Here is a 14,775-nt window from a genome sequence, read left to right as displayed (position 1 = left end):
ACACACACACATTCCGAATGAACCGATCAAATGCTTTTGCGTTCAGCCCACTCGCTGGGTCATCGTGTTAAAATAAGCGCTCCAGTCCCCCATTCTGTTTTGTTCTTTTTAGCCATTTCACTTTGGTTACTGGCGGTGTCACTCACTCCAAAGTCATTGGCGTATCAGCCCATACTTGAGCCAGATCTTGTAGAGAGGTTCTTGGGTATTCTTTCATCTCTTCGACATCCGCTGTTCGTCCAACTTGGAATTCCGGAGCTCCCGGTCGGGAGGTTTGAGTTGACCATGTGCTAGTATTACCAACAGTCGACTCATGACTTGGTATATTCGATGTCTCTGTTAGCTCCTGTGGCTCATAATTTTGAGCGTTCCGCTCGAAAGGACTGAATACGATGTGGCCAGGCGCGTCGGTCACGTGATCGCGTTTAGCGACATAGCTGCGTTTCTTGCTCGACTCGGCTGGGAAAGATTTCGTGGGTGTGAGCGGAGCTACAGAGTCGCTAAGTACCACCAGCTCGTGCAGCAGATCCCTGAACAGGGTCAACTTTGGTAGACAACGCTGGGTCGGCAGAACAGACCAAAAAAGGCCAGCGGACTGCCATCTAAGCTCCGGTGAGAGGCGATGCGAAGCGATAAGGACGGTGGCACACCTCTCTTCGCAGTGAAGCAGAAGCTTCATGCATTTGGCGACTTCTTCGGTCGTGGTATTCATGTAAGGCGGAAGACCGGTCCGCTTGCCGCTCCAGACATTCAGGACGAGAACAAGCCCGCATATGAAAGTGAGGGACTAAAAGCTCCGCTCGGTAAAGTACTTCATAGAGCAGAAGAGGCACCCACTACAAGTGAAGGCATTGGGGATGGGTTTTGTCTTTGGGTTATTACTTGTGCAACGTGGCTGAACGAGCGCCCGGCGTTTGTGCAAATGGCAAGGGACGGAATATCGCTCGATAGCTACCGGTTTTGAGTCCAACAGGCACAGAACCGTAGTCGCACACCTTCGCGCCAGGGTCTTTCAGAAACGTCGGTATGAATGGCCGATGGATCGTGACTTGCACCGTATGGTAATACGCATGTAAGGTGGCGGACTGGTAGAAGAACTTTTCGTCTCGGATGTTTGGGCTCCATCGTACTGGCCGTGATTCAAAAAATGCATGACGGGTAAGGAAAGACTTACGATGAGCAGGAATTGAGGCGACCCATCGCGCTAGAGCGTAGTCCAACTCACTCAGGATTTTTTGCTCCCATGCATAGTCCCGATAGGATAATAAAACTTTGCCCTTCTTCAGAGCATACTTGGATATCTGTTAGCGAGCGAATTTGATCGACCAGAAGTGTCGCTCACGAGCATATTGAGTCCAAATCCCCAGATGTTACTGAGAAGGATATATGACGTGAAATAGGCGGTGAGCGAAGGCCGACCAGCGGGCTGCGTGAACGCCAGAGCCGGGTTCTCGCTTTCCCAATATTCGTCGTCGCATTCAATGGGCATGTCAGCATCGAATCTGGGTTTCTTCATTTCGCTTAGCCCGTGAATGGAGAGAGCACGCACGCTTCGAATTGTGTGCTTGCCGGCCTCCCAAGACCAGTGCAAACCACTCGCTCCAAACAAATCAGAGCCCAGAAGCATCTCTTCCAAAGCTCCGACTCCACCGTCAGCCTTGGCTGCCGGCTTTTGGAGTTCACGTCTATCTTTCGATGGGCGCCTACGTCTTGCGCCATTCGTATACCCATGCCAACCAGAGACCAAACACTGTGAGCCGAACATTCCAAAAATACGGCGGCAAGCTATTTGAACTTGGTGATTCAAGTTTAATGACACAAGAGTAGGCACATACGCAGTACGACTGAAGGTGGTACAGTCTCGGTTTTTCGAATATGTGCTGTGTAGTCATTGGCACTTGGCGGAAGAACTCATATCCACAATCCAGCGACTCTGACCCAGGAGGAGACACTCGTGGGTCGGTCGAATATCGAGCGGCAATAGCGCAGACAAGCAGCACGACTGGCGCAAAGCCATCGTCTACGAGATGAGCGCCGAGGGTGACAGATCGCTCGAATGTGGGGCGGTGTAAGACAGGAAGGTAAATATTTTTGTGGTGAAAATAGAGGTCAATCAGTTCTGCAAGTAGATCGGGTGGGGGGAACGTGAAACGGTCTACACGGCCAGGACAGGTCGCAAGCTGAAGTTGGAGTATAAGTTACGGCCCATAGGACTAGTACCGGGAGAAACCCACAGGGTTGTGGCGCCAGTATCGCTCTCGACAGGCTGCCCAGGGTAGTTTTCTTTCCTCATACTCTTGCCTAAGCTGTGCGGCGACTTTGAGAATCCGAACGGTGCTTGATTTTCCATGCAGCCGCTGCTTGTAGTCCGTTCCCTGAGGAAGCCCGTCCATGTACTCTATCAAATCGACGTGGCCCAAATCTTCTTGACTAGGTAATGGCGCTTTTGTGTTCATAGATCGAATGGTTAATGCAGCGAGTTCAACGCCGGGGCCAGGCAACCGCCGTGCACTTGCGGTACTTGCTGATGCGGAGGTTGGCTGTGTTTGAAGTCTTGACGCTTGCTGCATTGGCAGGTGGAATGGCGCCAGTTCATCATTGCTACCAATCTGCAACGAAGGTCAACCTGACTAGCGGGAAAGAGAGGGAAGGCTGAACCGTTTTCAGGTAGTTTCGGTTCCGCTCTAGTCGTTGTTCAAGCACTCCAAGGTAGCTATTCAAGTTGGTGGTAGGAATCAGCACTGAAACAAGGATCTAGTCTGCTTACCTGGGTCGATTCTTCGGCGCGTCGGGACTGAAAACACAGGCGCCATTCTCTACCGCGCAATGACTGCATCGTTTGAATGGTGCGCGTAGTCCATCGCCTGAAGTCGAAAGACATTATTTGAGCGAGCCCGCCGCGTTAACACTTACAGGCCCCTACGAACGGTTAGCTCCACAACACAGTGCATAACGGCAAGAGTACGCTTTTTTGCCCGACACACATCGCACGCGCGTTTAGTCCTGGGTTTCCTTGACTTGGGTTCGGCTTCCGCCATGGATTGGTGAAAGTTTGAGCGAGAAAGTTGATATTACGATACGGGCCGAGATGATGCTCCAGTGAAATGATAATGAGCGTGCTGATGAGGACAATTCAATGTAAGTCCTGGGCAATCTTTGATTCTGTCACTGGTGGTTACTCACAGCGACAAATGACATCCCGTTCTCTGAGCCACGTCGAAGTCACGTTGAAACTTGAGTGAGACCAAGCCTATTGATCATGAAAACATGATGAAAGGCTTCGATATCGCCTTGCTTATCGTTGGTTTGCTCAAGCCTCATCGACAATGGAGCATCATCCGCGTTTGTTTGTTTGTCTGTAATGCGTTTTGGGAGAGACCAATCTGGTCGGAGATCAATCTGGTGTGACAGTGTGACCACCGGTAATACTCCGCTTTTCCTCACCTCGAATGCGAATTGAGCTTTGACGACTGCCAGTTCAGCGCTTGAGACGCAAGAGGCAACAGTCACAGCCAGTAATGCAGGGTGCGACTTCTGCGCCACCAAGTACAGTAACCGAGGCGAGTAACCGCCAGGACTGGGTCGATGTCATGAGTTGGTGGTTGCTAACTCTTTGAATGATACCGAGCCAAATGACTGCTGAACGGCGAAGAAGAAAGAAGGTCCCTAAAGTTCATCACAAGCGCTCAACTCCTTTGAGACTGCATACGATTTGCGTTCGAGGACCCGCCAGCAATGAGCAACAATGAAGCATTGTGGAAGCATCCGACACATCTTGGCCGACATCATTCGCATTAGCAAGGAAGTCCTTCTCAACCGTTTGCCTCAATTACCTTCTCTTTTGCCAGTGGCGAAATTGTATTATGGCTTCCCGCGACTCATACGGCTATCTTCGTTTGCCGACAACATCAGACTAGCGAATGCACGCGTTTTATTGCAGACCGCATCCGACTTTTTCGCGGGCTCCTGGCCATCTTCTTGCCTGTTTCGTTTTGCTGACTTCCTCCATCGTACACTGTGCATTCAGTCTGTCTACAGATGAAGCACTGTCTGGATCATTCAAGGGCCCTGCCATTTACAAGCCTTCTCTAAGTTTTCGCTCTGTCCTGTCGCATGTTGTCTAACACTCCGTCAGTCGTTCACGGATGTCAAATTTGGCTCTTCTTGAACTCTTCCAATCTTTTACAGGGGCTGCTTCTTCAATTCAAAACCATTCAATCGTTGACTGGTGGTAACGGTCACCGACCGCACAATCAGTAAGTCACGAAGCCGCCACTGCAAGTCGTTTTCTGATGCTTTTTTGTCTAGATAGCGTTGCTATCGACCTCTGCATATGGGCGATAGTATTGTTCATGGAGAAACTGTACTTTGTGCTGCTCTTTAGCAAATTTAAACCCCACAGAAGAGTTGCGGCGTTACCACGCGAGATGTCGGGCGATCGTGTGATTACTTAGGGGGGGACCGCTCGATCATTTGGTCAACCGGGGCGCGGGGGAACACGGGATGTCGATTCCCCGTCCAATATCCATCTGCTTTCTCGGCTGCTGTTCTCGCTAACTTCCGCGTCATCTCCGTCCTTGGCGTGCCATGTGTAGCAAGACCCTAGCTAGGCCATCGACGCTTTAAAAAGCTCACACTGCGTTGCTGACTTTTCGCCTTTTGACGCCATCCATCCATCCCCCTCCACTTGCCGCTCTTTCAACGAGCTGAGGACACTATCTTCCATTGTTGGAGCATCTTTCGATAAAAATGGCCGCCCCTCCTGTCGCCCTGCCCAATGTTACCCTTTCGTATGTGGACATCGTTTTCCATGACCGTCAGTTTACTGACTGAGAGTCTAAAGATATGGGCCGATGCTCATTGGCGTCTTCGTCAATATGATCCTTTACGGCGTGCTTCTCACCCAAATATTGACTTATTACACCGTCTACAAAGCGTACGCTAGGGTCTATTCTTGGTCAAATTAAACATCTGAACCCGGCCTCACAGGGACGCGTTATGGATGCGGGTTTTTGTCAGTACTCAGGCTCAACAGTAACTTTGTACTTGCTAACCACTCAATCCGTCGCCAGGTTGGATTCCTTTTCTTCGTGGAGACGGCAAACACTGCGCTCGACATGTACATGATGTACCAACCGCTCATCTTGGAATACGGACAGAAACCGGTCTTCTTCCCCGATGGTGGGTTAGCATCGTTCTATCTCCCGCTCTTCGTTGACGGCGCTCGGTAGCTTTCATGACCGGTAGGCTTTTTACCTGGGACTGACGAGATCGTTGTCTCATTACCTTTTTGACTCCAGAGCCCTTGATCATTGTAAGTAAAACCAATCGCCTCAGGCAGGTCGAAGCTGACAATCGCAGGTCCTGGTGTCAATGCCAATCCAACTTTTCTTCGCCTGGCGTATCTACCAGCTCACCAAGAGCGTCTGGGTTCCCATCCTGATCGTACTTTTAGGCTTAGCTAGTTTCGGTGCGTGTCTTTCTACCTATCGGTCGACCAACGCTGATTGACATTCGCCTCGTAGCGGGAGGTGTCTGGACCACCGTGATTACCGCTTTCCGGTTCCCGTGGAATTTCAATGCTCAACTGCCCGCCAGGTTATGATTCGTGTTCTCCGCAAGTTCGCCAAGAAGCCCTTGCTACATGCGCCGGCATTGCTCTGGTTCCTTACCAGCTGCGTGGCGGATGTGCTCATCACTATTTCGCTCGTTCTCACCTTGGTAAGCCGGTTCTCTGATTACCTTCAACTTCTTATCACCTGCTGGCAGTCCAAGAAGAAGACGGGTTTCTCTGCAACTGATTCCGTAGTCGATAAAATCATCCGAGGTCTGTCCGCTTTTCGCTCGCGATCCCTGGTAGGGCTGACATTCCACCACAGCAACCATCCAGACTGGCTTGATCACGTTAATATTCTTTCGCTTCCGGTGCTTTGAAGCTGACTTCTTTGCAGCGCCGTATTCAGTATCATGGATGTTATTTGCTTCATGGTCTTCCCTCATTACGCGATGTGGGTCTTGTCCACCCTCGTTGCCATACTCCAAGCTGATATACTTCTACAGCAACTTCGTCTGGGATCTCGCGCTATCGAAACTGTCAGTCTTTCCTTTCAAGTCATGGTGGTAACTGAGCCAGTATACAGGTACACCAACTGCCTGCTCTCGACCCTCAACGCAAGACACAAGCTCAACAGCGCATCACACGCATCAACCTACCAGCACCAGCGCAACTTTGTCATGTCGCCCATCCGCAGTGGCTCGAACGGCAAGCAGGTATGTCTCTGTTAATGGGTCTGCCTCCGTACTCACGGCTGGCCAAGGAGAGTTTCATCGACACAGCACCAGGAGTGAGTACCATCTGTGTAGCGCTCGCCAGCGTTGCTGATCTTCTCTCCCCAGCCTACTCTCACGTTCGAGCAACGACCACGGGACTTGGAATATGGCGTCCATATGACCAAGGTTGTCGAGCGCGTCGAAGACCCTATCAGCCAACATCATGGCCGGGGAAACTATGCGCAATGAGGCGTCGCGAAAACTACCGGTGGTTGGTGAGATAAGTTATCCGACGTATTTCATGGTTCAAACGGACTTTTTTTCACACTGGGTTATTGTGGGTACTGTATTTCTGTGTTGTGTAAGTAGATGAGAATTGTAAGCTCTCAGGTGGAGACCTCGCATGCTTCATTGAAAAAGCTGTTCAAGTTTTCAGATTACTCGTGGGTATGAACATGAACAAATAACTTGAGATATTGTTTAAAATGCGCCTTATGTTCTCTTATGGACTGATATGTTGTTCAAAGACAAAAAAAAAAATGTGTCTAGTCATAATTATGAATATATATTTCACATAATATAGTCATACTACAGACAGCATGTAATTGTATTCATACTAATCTTGAATATATAGCCAATTATATTCAGAATATATGGTCAAACTATCAGAGTGTTTCCAGAAGTACTGTTGAGACTAGCTATTACATTCTTTTGACTTGAGAAATGTTTTTAGTAGGATTTTGTGGTGCCAGAATATGTCAAAACAGGTTAACTCATTGTATCATCATGTGACTTGAAATGGGACATTACTGTCCTATTGGATGACTTTCCGCAAAGAATAAAATATTTCTACAGCGCTTAGAGGGTGCCAGTGATGTCGGCTAAATGGGAAATTGAGAGAAATTCTTAGTGCGGACCTTCCGTAGTGATATTTTGAGATGCGACGAAATGGTCTCGTGATCCGATTAGGCATCCATCAGCCGCTGAGATAAACGACCGTTTCTGCCTCTTGCGTCATTCCTAATGGACCTCACCACACAGCTCATGCTGCATTTCATGGAGGAGGAGGAGGAGGAACTTGAAGACGAGGAATTAGAGCTTATTCGAGTGGCTGGGGCGTTGGTTTTGGGTGGTGCATTGGAGGCACGGGCGTTTGCGAGTGGAGAGGAGGAGAAAGAGTAGGCTATACCTGTGCAGACCTCAACTTCTGCCACAGCCTCGGTCTGGGACACCTTGGATTGTCTTGTACAACAGCAAAAATGACCGTGCATTCATCACTACGATGGGTTTTGACGTTGCAACATTTGACTACATCTTAGACTCTGGCTTTGCTCATGCATGGGACTCCACGGCCATCCCTCGTACCGACACCTCTGCAACAGGAAACCCTCGTCCTGGAGGTCGTTCTCTCGATGCTGCAGGTGCCCTTGGACTTGTACTCCATTTTCTCAACTCAACGATGCGCGAAATCACACTCCAGCAAGTTTTTGCTCTTATTCCATCCACCGTCTCACGATACATCACATTTGGTCTCAAAATCCTCCTACCGTTGCTTCTCCGTCTTCCCGAAGCCCAGATTTGCTGGCCGAAAACCCACACTCAATTCAAGCACTACAATCAGCTAATACTCGAGTGTCATCCCCGCCTTGTCGGTGCATTTGCGTCAATCGACGGGCTCAATCTACCTGTCCAAACCTCTGCTGACATGGAAATTGAAAATGCAACCTACAATGGATGGCTCTCTGAGCATTTTGTGAGCTCTGTTCTTTGCTTCTCACCTGAAGGTATATTTCTCTCTTTGATTCTTTTCATTCCAAACTTAAGATATCCAGGAACTGTCATTGCGGCACGGCTCAATGCGCCAGGCAGCTGGCATGACTCTCGTGTCGCCAAAGGCATTTACGAGAAGCTCCGTACACGGACGCCAGATGGCTACTGGCTTTGCGCTGACACTGCCTTTCCTCGTGGTTCCCAGATCGAAGGGAAAATTAAAGCGCCAATCAAGACAGGTCAGAAGCTCGTTGGGACAAGGACAGAAATCGAAGAGCGTATTGCATTTGGGCGGGAGCTTTTATCTTACCGACAGACAGCAGAATGGGGAATGCGGAGCTTGCAGGGTGCATTTGGAAGGCTCCGAATGCCACTCGATATCAGCGATGAGCAAGGTCGGGGCGATCTACTCGAGATATGCATCCGACTGCATAATCTTCGTGCTGTTCGTGTTGGCCATAACCAAATCCGTACCGTTTATGCACCAATCTGGCAGACAACAAAGGAAGACGAAGAAGTCTGGTGTAACTTTGAGAGAATGTTATTTGCTGATCAGCGTCGTAATGACAGAGTAGCTCGCTTCCACAACTTTGCTGTTTACGAGTAGTACTTTGTAAATGGGAAGAAAGTAGCTACTACAATTAAAATGCTTTTATCTACGAAGTAAGAACAGGAATAGAAGAGAGACTAGGCTTAAGGTAAGTAGATACTATATATCTACTGTTTTGAAGGACTGACTACGAATGTCATTGCTTTGCCACGACGGGGGGTAATGACAAGCTCAGCTGCCTGTCCATCAACTGTAGGCAGTGCGGCCTTGTCGTCATGTGAGAGGTTGGAAGGGCCAGCAACAGGGGAAGGGCTACGGCGGTGTCGATGAGATGATGGCGGACGACTGAGATCACGAAGGTCAAAGTCAGTTGCATCCGAAGACGCATCGGTAACCCAGGTTGTCCTTCTCCCTCCATCCCGGTACTTCTCCTCCACCCGAAGACGGCCCCGAACACGTTGGTAGCCATAGTAAGACTTCTTAAGGTCTTCCCCATGAGGCCGCTCCGAATAAGACTTCCGATAAGATTTATGTCGAGGGTTGTTATCTGCTGGAGCAAACTGCTGGAACTCGAGGCGCAGCTCAGCACGATCAAGTTGACGCTGTAATTCAAAGACTTGGGTTCGGAGATTGTTGTTCTCGGTTTGGAGAAGGCCGACTTGTTGTGTAAGGGAAAGGATATGCGCATTCTCATTCGAGCGCCGATTGCGTGACTCCTCGCGAGCCCGGGTTGATGTGGGGCCAAGAGCATGAGCAATAGTATGCACAAGCTCTGGTGCGCTTGTACGTGATTTGCGAGGGGGCAACAATGGCGATGGAGCACGACGTGCAACAGCGGTTAGCTGAGCATCGTCACTGTCGACATCAGACATGGAGGTGTCAGACTCGATTTCGATAACATCGTCGTCTTCGTCTTCGCCATCGCTGAGATCACGAGCGCCGACCTTCTGATTAATAAGGTCTTCGATTCCGAGAGCCTTGGTAACGATGGGCGAGCGAGTGGCATTGCCAGTTGGCTGTTTGGTTTTGAGGATCTGCTCGGCATTAGATAAGGTAGGTAATGAGAATTACAACATACCCCCTTGAACTTGGTCTCGAGCGAGCGTTGATCACGCTCCGAAAAAGCCCTTTGGCTTTGCCCAACTGTTATATGTCACCGTAACCTTCTGCCAACCTTTTCCGCCTACAGGCAGCACCTCCTCCAATATTGACAGTAGTTTGGTGGTTTCACGAGTGCTGAAGTTTGTCGACCCGGTTTTGCGCCCACGCTTCGTTTTTGGAGCATCCGCTCCATCAGAGCCTGGCGAACGGGCGCGTTTTTTACCTTTGTCCGGAGCACGACAACCATCCTCTACATCAGAGCCTGGGGAACGCGCACGTTTTTTCCCTTTGTCCACAACACGTCGACCTCCGACTTTCTCCGTTTTCGGTCGGCCGCTGAGTGCTGTTATAGTGGCAGGGTCAAGAGGGCGACGAGGGGAGGAATGGATAGGATTGTTGCCAGCAAGACGATGTTGGGGCTCGAGAAGCACTGGGTCGATTGGAATATCATCTGGATTTGGATTGACAGGGCGGAGTTCAAACTCAAGTTGAGATTAGCATCGCCGGCTGGACGAGAACATGAATATACCTGAAATTCGGGTTCGATTGGTCCTTGTGGTCCACCTGGGTAATGACGAGCATAATCTTGATTTTGTTTTTGGATTCCCCCAAGGGTTGTCGAAGTAATAACATTCTACAATGGATGTCAGATGTAAATTGAAGAATGTAATAGATAAGACGCACAGGTGGCGGTGGATAGCCAGTCGGATACTCTTTCCACGCATCACTGCCTTTCTGACGATAGTATACCGTGTCATTCACTTTCGTGAACTCGAAAAGGTCTGCCAGTGTACTAGACATTTTGAGACGAGGAGATACAGCGGAAATAGACAACGCACCATGTTATCTGAGCACCTTATATATGCCCTCCCCCATCCTTTCCTCCGCGACCTGTCGGAGCAGTGCCAAGTATGCTGAAGAGCTGAAATTTTCGTTTTGAGGCTCCTAAACTCTGCGTTGTTGATACGCGATGGAATAGCATGGAACAGCTCACCTAAAATGGCCAAAATCCTCCTCTGAAACACCACAAATCCTCCTTTGAAACGAACAGCATCGATCCCATGTGGAAGGCATGCTCCCGATAGCCATAAAATAAGCCCAATTGGCCACCGACGCGACTTGAATTTGTCGATGCCAGTTTCAAGGCTTCGCGTAGGCTGACCATCAGGAGCACAGTGAGCGACCATCAAGGTCACCACATATTGCTGGTGACTACGGGACTTGGGTTTGGGCGTGGCAGGGCCGTGGCCGTCGTGAGCGAGCAGAGTGGGTGAGTGAATGCGGCTGACATGTAACGCCGTCACAGTGACCAAATCTCGCCCGAAACGGTCTATTCGTGTGATGGGGAATCTGAACGAGGGGGGGGTTAGCCCTCGTTCAGATTCCAGTCTATTCGAGGCCTCTACAAGGCTTAAGCGAGAGATCTCCGATTCGGGGTCCTGATGGAAGGCCCAGCATCGCAGCAAAATATAGATTCTATTCGAAAACAATGTTTTTATTCTTATGGAAAGCCACCCATTTTGATCAAGTGTTCGTGTTACGCGTAACATTGACCAAAAAAGTCCTCGCCAAAAATCAGCTTAAATCAAAAGAAAATTTTTTTCCTCCCAAATTTTGAAAAAAGTGCTGGACACCTGATCGAAATAGGACAGTAGTTAGTGAACTGTCTGAAATGAAGGGCCATTGGTTTGTAAGGGGAAAGTCATATATCCATATACAATTATCATGCAACTAGTCTTGAAACAGCAGTATTGTTGATAAGTGTTAAGGGTTATTGATATTAACCCTTTGCAATATGATAATGATAAGCCCTTATTATGAAGGTGAATGATGATAAGACCCTTAATAACCTTAATGATGCCATCAAAATTATCGATCATCTCTAAAGATAGCTGCCTTTGATTAGAAGATTTATTAAATTTCTACTATACTTATCTTATTGATATTTTTAGTCCTATTAGAGAACTGACAATTACTCCTATTAGAGAACTGACAATTGCTCCTGTCCTAGCAATAGGGGTTATGATTAACTTCCAGCCTGAGATAGATATACAATCATAGGGGAAATACTCACCAATGCTTATAGGTCTTATGATAAGAGGATTATATAGCCCTAGCATTGGTTTAATACTGTTATATAGCACTTAAAACACTCATATCAACTACTTCTCAAAAAGGAAATACCCTTATTAAGACCCTTAATTTCACATCCCTTAATAACCCCCATTCTGTTATTAACCCCTTAGCTTGTGAGGGTACCCTTATTAACCCCCTGATCAACAACACTGTGAAACAGAGCTTTTAGAGTATGTTTCTAATAAACAAGGTTTTGAATGGGTGATACTATATATCTGTGAATATATAATGAATATGACCTTAGTATAATATAATCATATTCAAATTTTTCCATATCAATAATTTTTGCAGTGAATATGTAGGAGGCATATTATAATCATATTTATTCAAATATATTCAAAATATATTCTAGCATAATATAATTGTGGACAGTACTATTACAGTATAGGTATAGGTCTTATAGCAGTAGTGGTTCTAGGAATGAGATTGGATGAGCACTAGGTCCCAGTGCAGATTGGATGTACATTGGGCAGTATGTTATATACAATTGTGTAGAGGCTAGAGTAGTGTTAGCCAAGTTCAGTTTGGTTTAAAACTGTGAGGGCAACCCTAGAGGCTCCAATGAGAGTCCTAGCAAGGGATCCAAAGAGAAGAAACTCTAAGAATCTGCCTGCTAGGGCGCCAGCAATTCTGCAGGATACCGTAGATAGGGTACAACTGGTAGGGAATGTATTCTCCACCAGGCCTTTATATATTGTCTATATATACATATCATATGACAATAACTGCCCCATATGCTCACTTGTTACTTGTCATATGTGTATCATCATGTACTAACAGTTTTTGCATGAATATGTAAGGGCAACCCCGGAGGCCTGAGATCAAGGTCCTAGCAGGGGAGGATCCAAAGCATGAACATTGGTAAGCGAATACAAATGAAGCTGACCTAGCAGGGGAGGATCCAAAGAGAAGAAACTCTGAGGGTCCACCTGCTAGGTAGCTGACTATATACTGCTTGTCCGTAGCTGCCGCTGTCGGGCACAGAAGGCTTGGGCGGCGTCGCAGGTGAGGTCCCAGGGCGACCGTCGGGAGGACGTTGACGGATCGGTGATTATGCGGGCGAGATGGAGGGCCGGACCAGAGTCGGAACCGGAATCGGACCGGAATCGGGCGCGTCTCCGGGCCGAAAGGGAGGTTCCCCTGACATCACCCCCCTGAATGCGGCGTCTCGACGCATAGACCGGAACAGAATCGAGTCGAAGGTCGCGGAGGCGATGTGTCGTGGCTTGCCAGGGTACTTACGATAGAACTCCGCAATTTTCTCCAGGGCGAAGACACGGTCGAAGCAGACCCACTGGTCGTGCGATGCGTCGTAGCCTTTCCATCTGACGAAGTAGTTCAGCCGTTTATACCTCACCCTTGCGTCCAAGATTTCCTCTACTTCCCACTCCGGGACTCCGTCCTCGAGGTCCGGAGGGGGCTGGTCATAGCCGGGGCGTCCGTCGAAGGGGTCGTCCTGGGCGAGCTCGAGCTTGACGACAGGGAAGACCGGGTGGAGCTTCGAGTAGCGCGGAGGGAGGTCGAGCTTGTAGGCACCTTTGCTGATCTCCATGACTATCTTGAACGGTGATAAGCCGCAGTCTGGGACAGACCAGGAAACGACTATTTTTGTCGATTTTGTTGCTCAGCGCACGTCTCAGAGTTGACATGAGTCCCGAATGGTCAACTAGGGAGTTACCTGCACAAGAACATATCAAAATCCAGTCAAATCCTATCAAATCGCTCATAGTGATTCCAAAGTCTTGACTAGGAAAAGTTCGCAGAGCCCGCTTCTCGCTAGAATCCATCCAATTCTATGCAAAATACCCAAAGGGAGTGTATTCTAAAAGGCATATTCGGTTTGGCGCTCAGTGGAGACTCGAAATCGACAACTCCTAGACTAGGGCCACCCCTATCTCTGTTGGTATCGACGACTGACATCATTGGAACGTGGTTTCGGATCATGCTGGAGGATCGGGAGTGCCAAGGGACGGTTAAACGGTGAAAAACCTACTCAATTGATTGGGGCCTGGACCTGTGATCAACGGCGACTCTAAAACACTGTCGAGGAACTGATCGTCTGAACATTGGAAATGCGCCAGGAGAGTTGGGACAACTACCGCTGAGGCCATACGCACAAGATACGAGTTATGGGTGTCAATCGAAAGCTGGGAAGCAGAGCTATCCACTTATCCTACTCAAGATCGAGGGATTCTTCACAAGCAAAACTAGATGGTCGCGAACACGGAAGATTTACACAGGTCATTGACTCCAACACACGCGATACCAGTCATCTGGACCTGGATTTTCGACTCCGGGTCGTATGGCGAAACGATACCTATACAATTATGCACATGGACGACTTTTCTTACTCGAGATTTTCCCTGATTCTATCAATTTCTGTTTAGTATTTATACCTCTGTTTTGTATTTGGCAGGTTCACGGATTGCCCCGCTCTACTAGGTGCATCTGGGGATCTAGCTCGTCAATTTATCTTGCTAGCTCTTTCAAATAGTATCATCGCGTCGAAGGATTATTGGTTGAGGGTTTCGGTTGCCGTTTAAAAGAGAGTTCCGGTTGCTGTTTATTGGGTTTCGGTTGCTGGTCGAGAGTTTAAGGCAGTTAGTTCCTGACTCGAGACAACTCAGAGGGTTTAAGGCAGTTAGTCCTGATCCAACAAGTATAAACTCTCCGGGCATCGTATTGGCGCTTCTCTATTGCTGAGTTTCGTCGATAGTACGCTTTGGGGCACAACAAATCAACGTTTTTCGCAAGAAACTCGTATCAACCCTACAACCTTACACATTTGTGCCAAGGCTCTGTTCACAGGGGTCTGTTCTCGCACAAGGAGTCGACGATATTTTGGGGTTTTGTGACTTTCCCTACTCGACATTATACAACTTTCTCTCTATCTCAAGTGGAGTTTTGGTTGTTTTTGTTAGTTTGGTTAGTTAGAGGCTCATTTGCTT

General features: G+C 48.4%; 2 protein-coding genes across 2 annotated transcripts; one reads left to right on the top strand and one right to left on the bottom strand.

Moving 5' to 3' along the window:
- Nucleotides 1–42: 42 nt before the first annotated feature.
- On the bottom strand, nt 43–3,038 carry MIND_00657900 (Zn(2)-C6 fungal-type domain-containing protein; the record flags this gene model as incomplete). The annotated part of the gene is made up of 14 exons (XM_037363305.1): nt 43–94; nt 147–530; nt 579–602; nt 651–787; nt 838–951; nt 996–1,129; nt 1,175–1,292; nt 1,343–1,502; nt 1,550–1,785; nt 1,836–2,180; nt 2,235–2,609; nt 2,659–2,713; nt 2,768–2,864; nt 2,924–3,038. The coding sequence occupies 14 exons, from the start codon at nt 3,036–3,038 to the stop codon at nt 43–45; spliced, it is 2,346 nt and encodes a 781-aa protein (XP_037218949.1).
- Nucleotides 3,039–4,749: 1,711 nt separating this feature from the next.
- On the top strand, nt 4,750–6,519 carry MIND_00657800 (uncharacterized protein; the record flags this gene model as incomplete). Its single annotated transcript, XM_037363304.1, has 16 exons — nt 4,750–4,790; nt 4,844–4,936; nt 4,990–5,014; nt 5,073–5,181; nt 5,232–5,243; nt 5,301–5,314; nt 5,362–5,470; nt 5,526–5,545; nt 5,599–5,721; nt 5,770–5,827; nt 5,880–5,904; nt 5,952–6,008; nt 6,061–6,093; nt 6,141–6,270; nt 6,318–6,344; nt 6,397–6,519. 16 exons carry the CDS (start codon nt 4,750–4,752, stop codon nt 6,517–6,519), a joined length of 999 nt encoding a protein of 332 aa, XP_037218948.1.
- Between the last annotated feature and the right edge of the window lie 8,256 nt (nt 6,520–14,775).

This window comes from Mycena indigotica, assembly GCF_014461135.1.
Source record: "Mycena indigotica strain 171206Taipei chromosome Unknown Mind.scaff0006, whole genome shotgun sequence".
Classification (NCBI taxonomy): Eukaryota; Fungi; Basidiomycota; class Agaricomycetes; order Agaricales; family Mycenaceae; genus Mycena; species Mycena indigotica.
The sequence above is the reverse complement of the archived record's forward strand: the minus strand, read 5'-3'. Positions and strand labels throughout refer to the sequence as shown.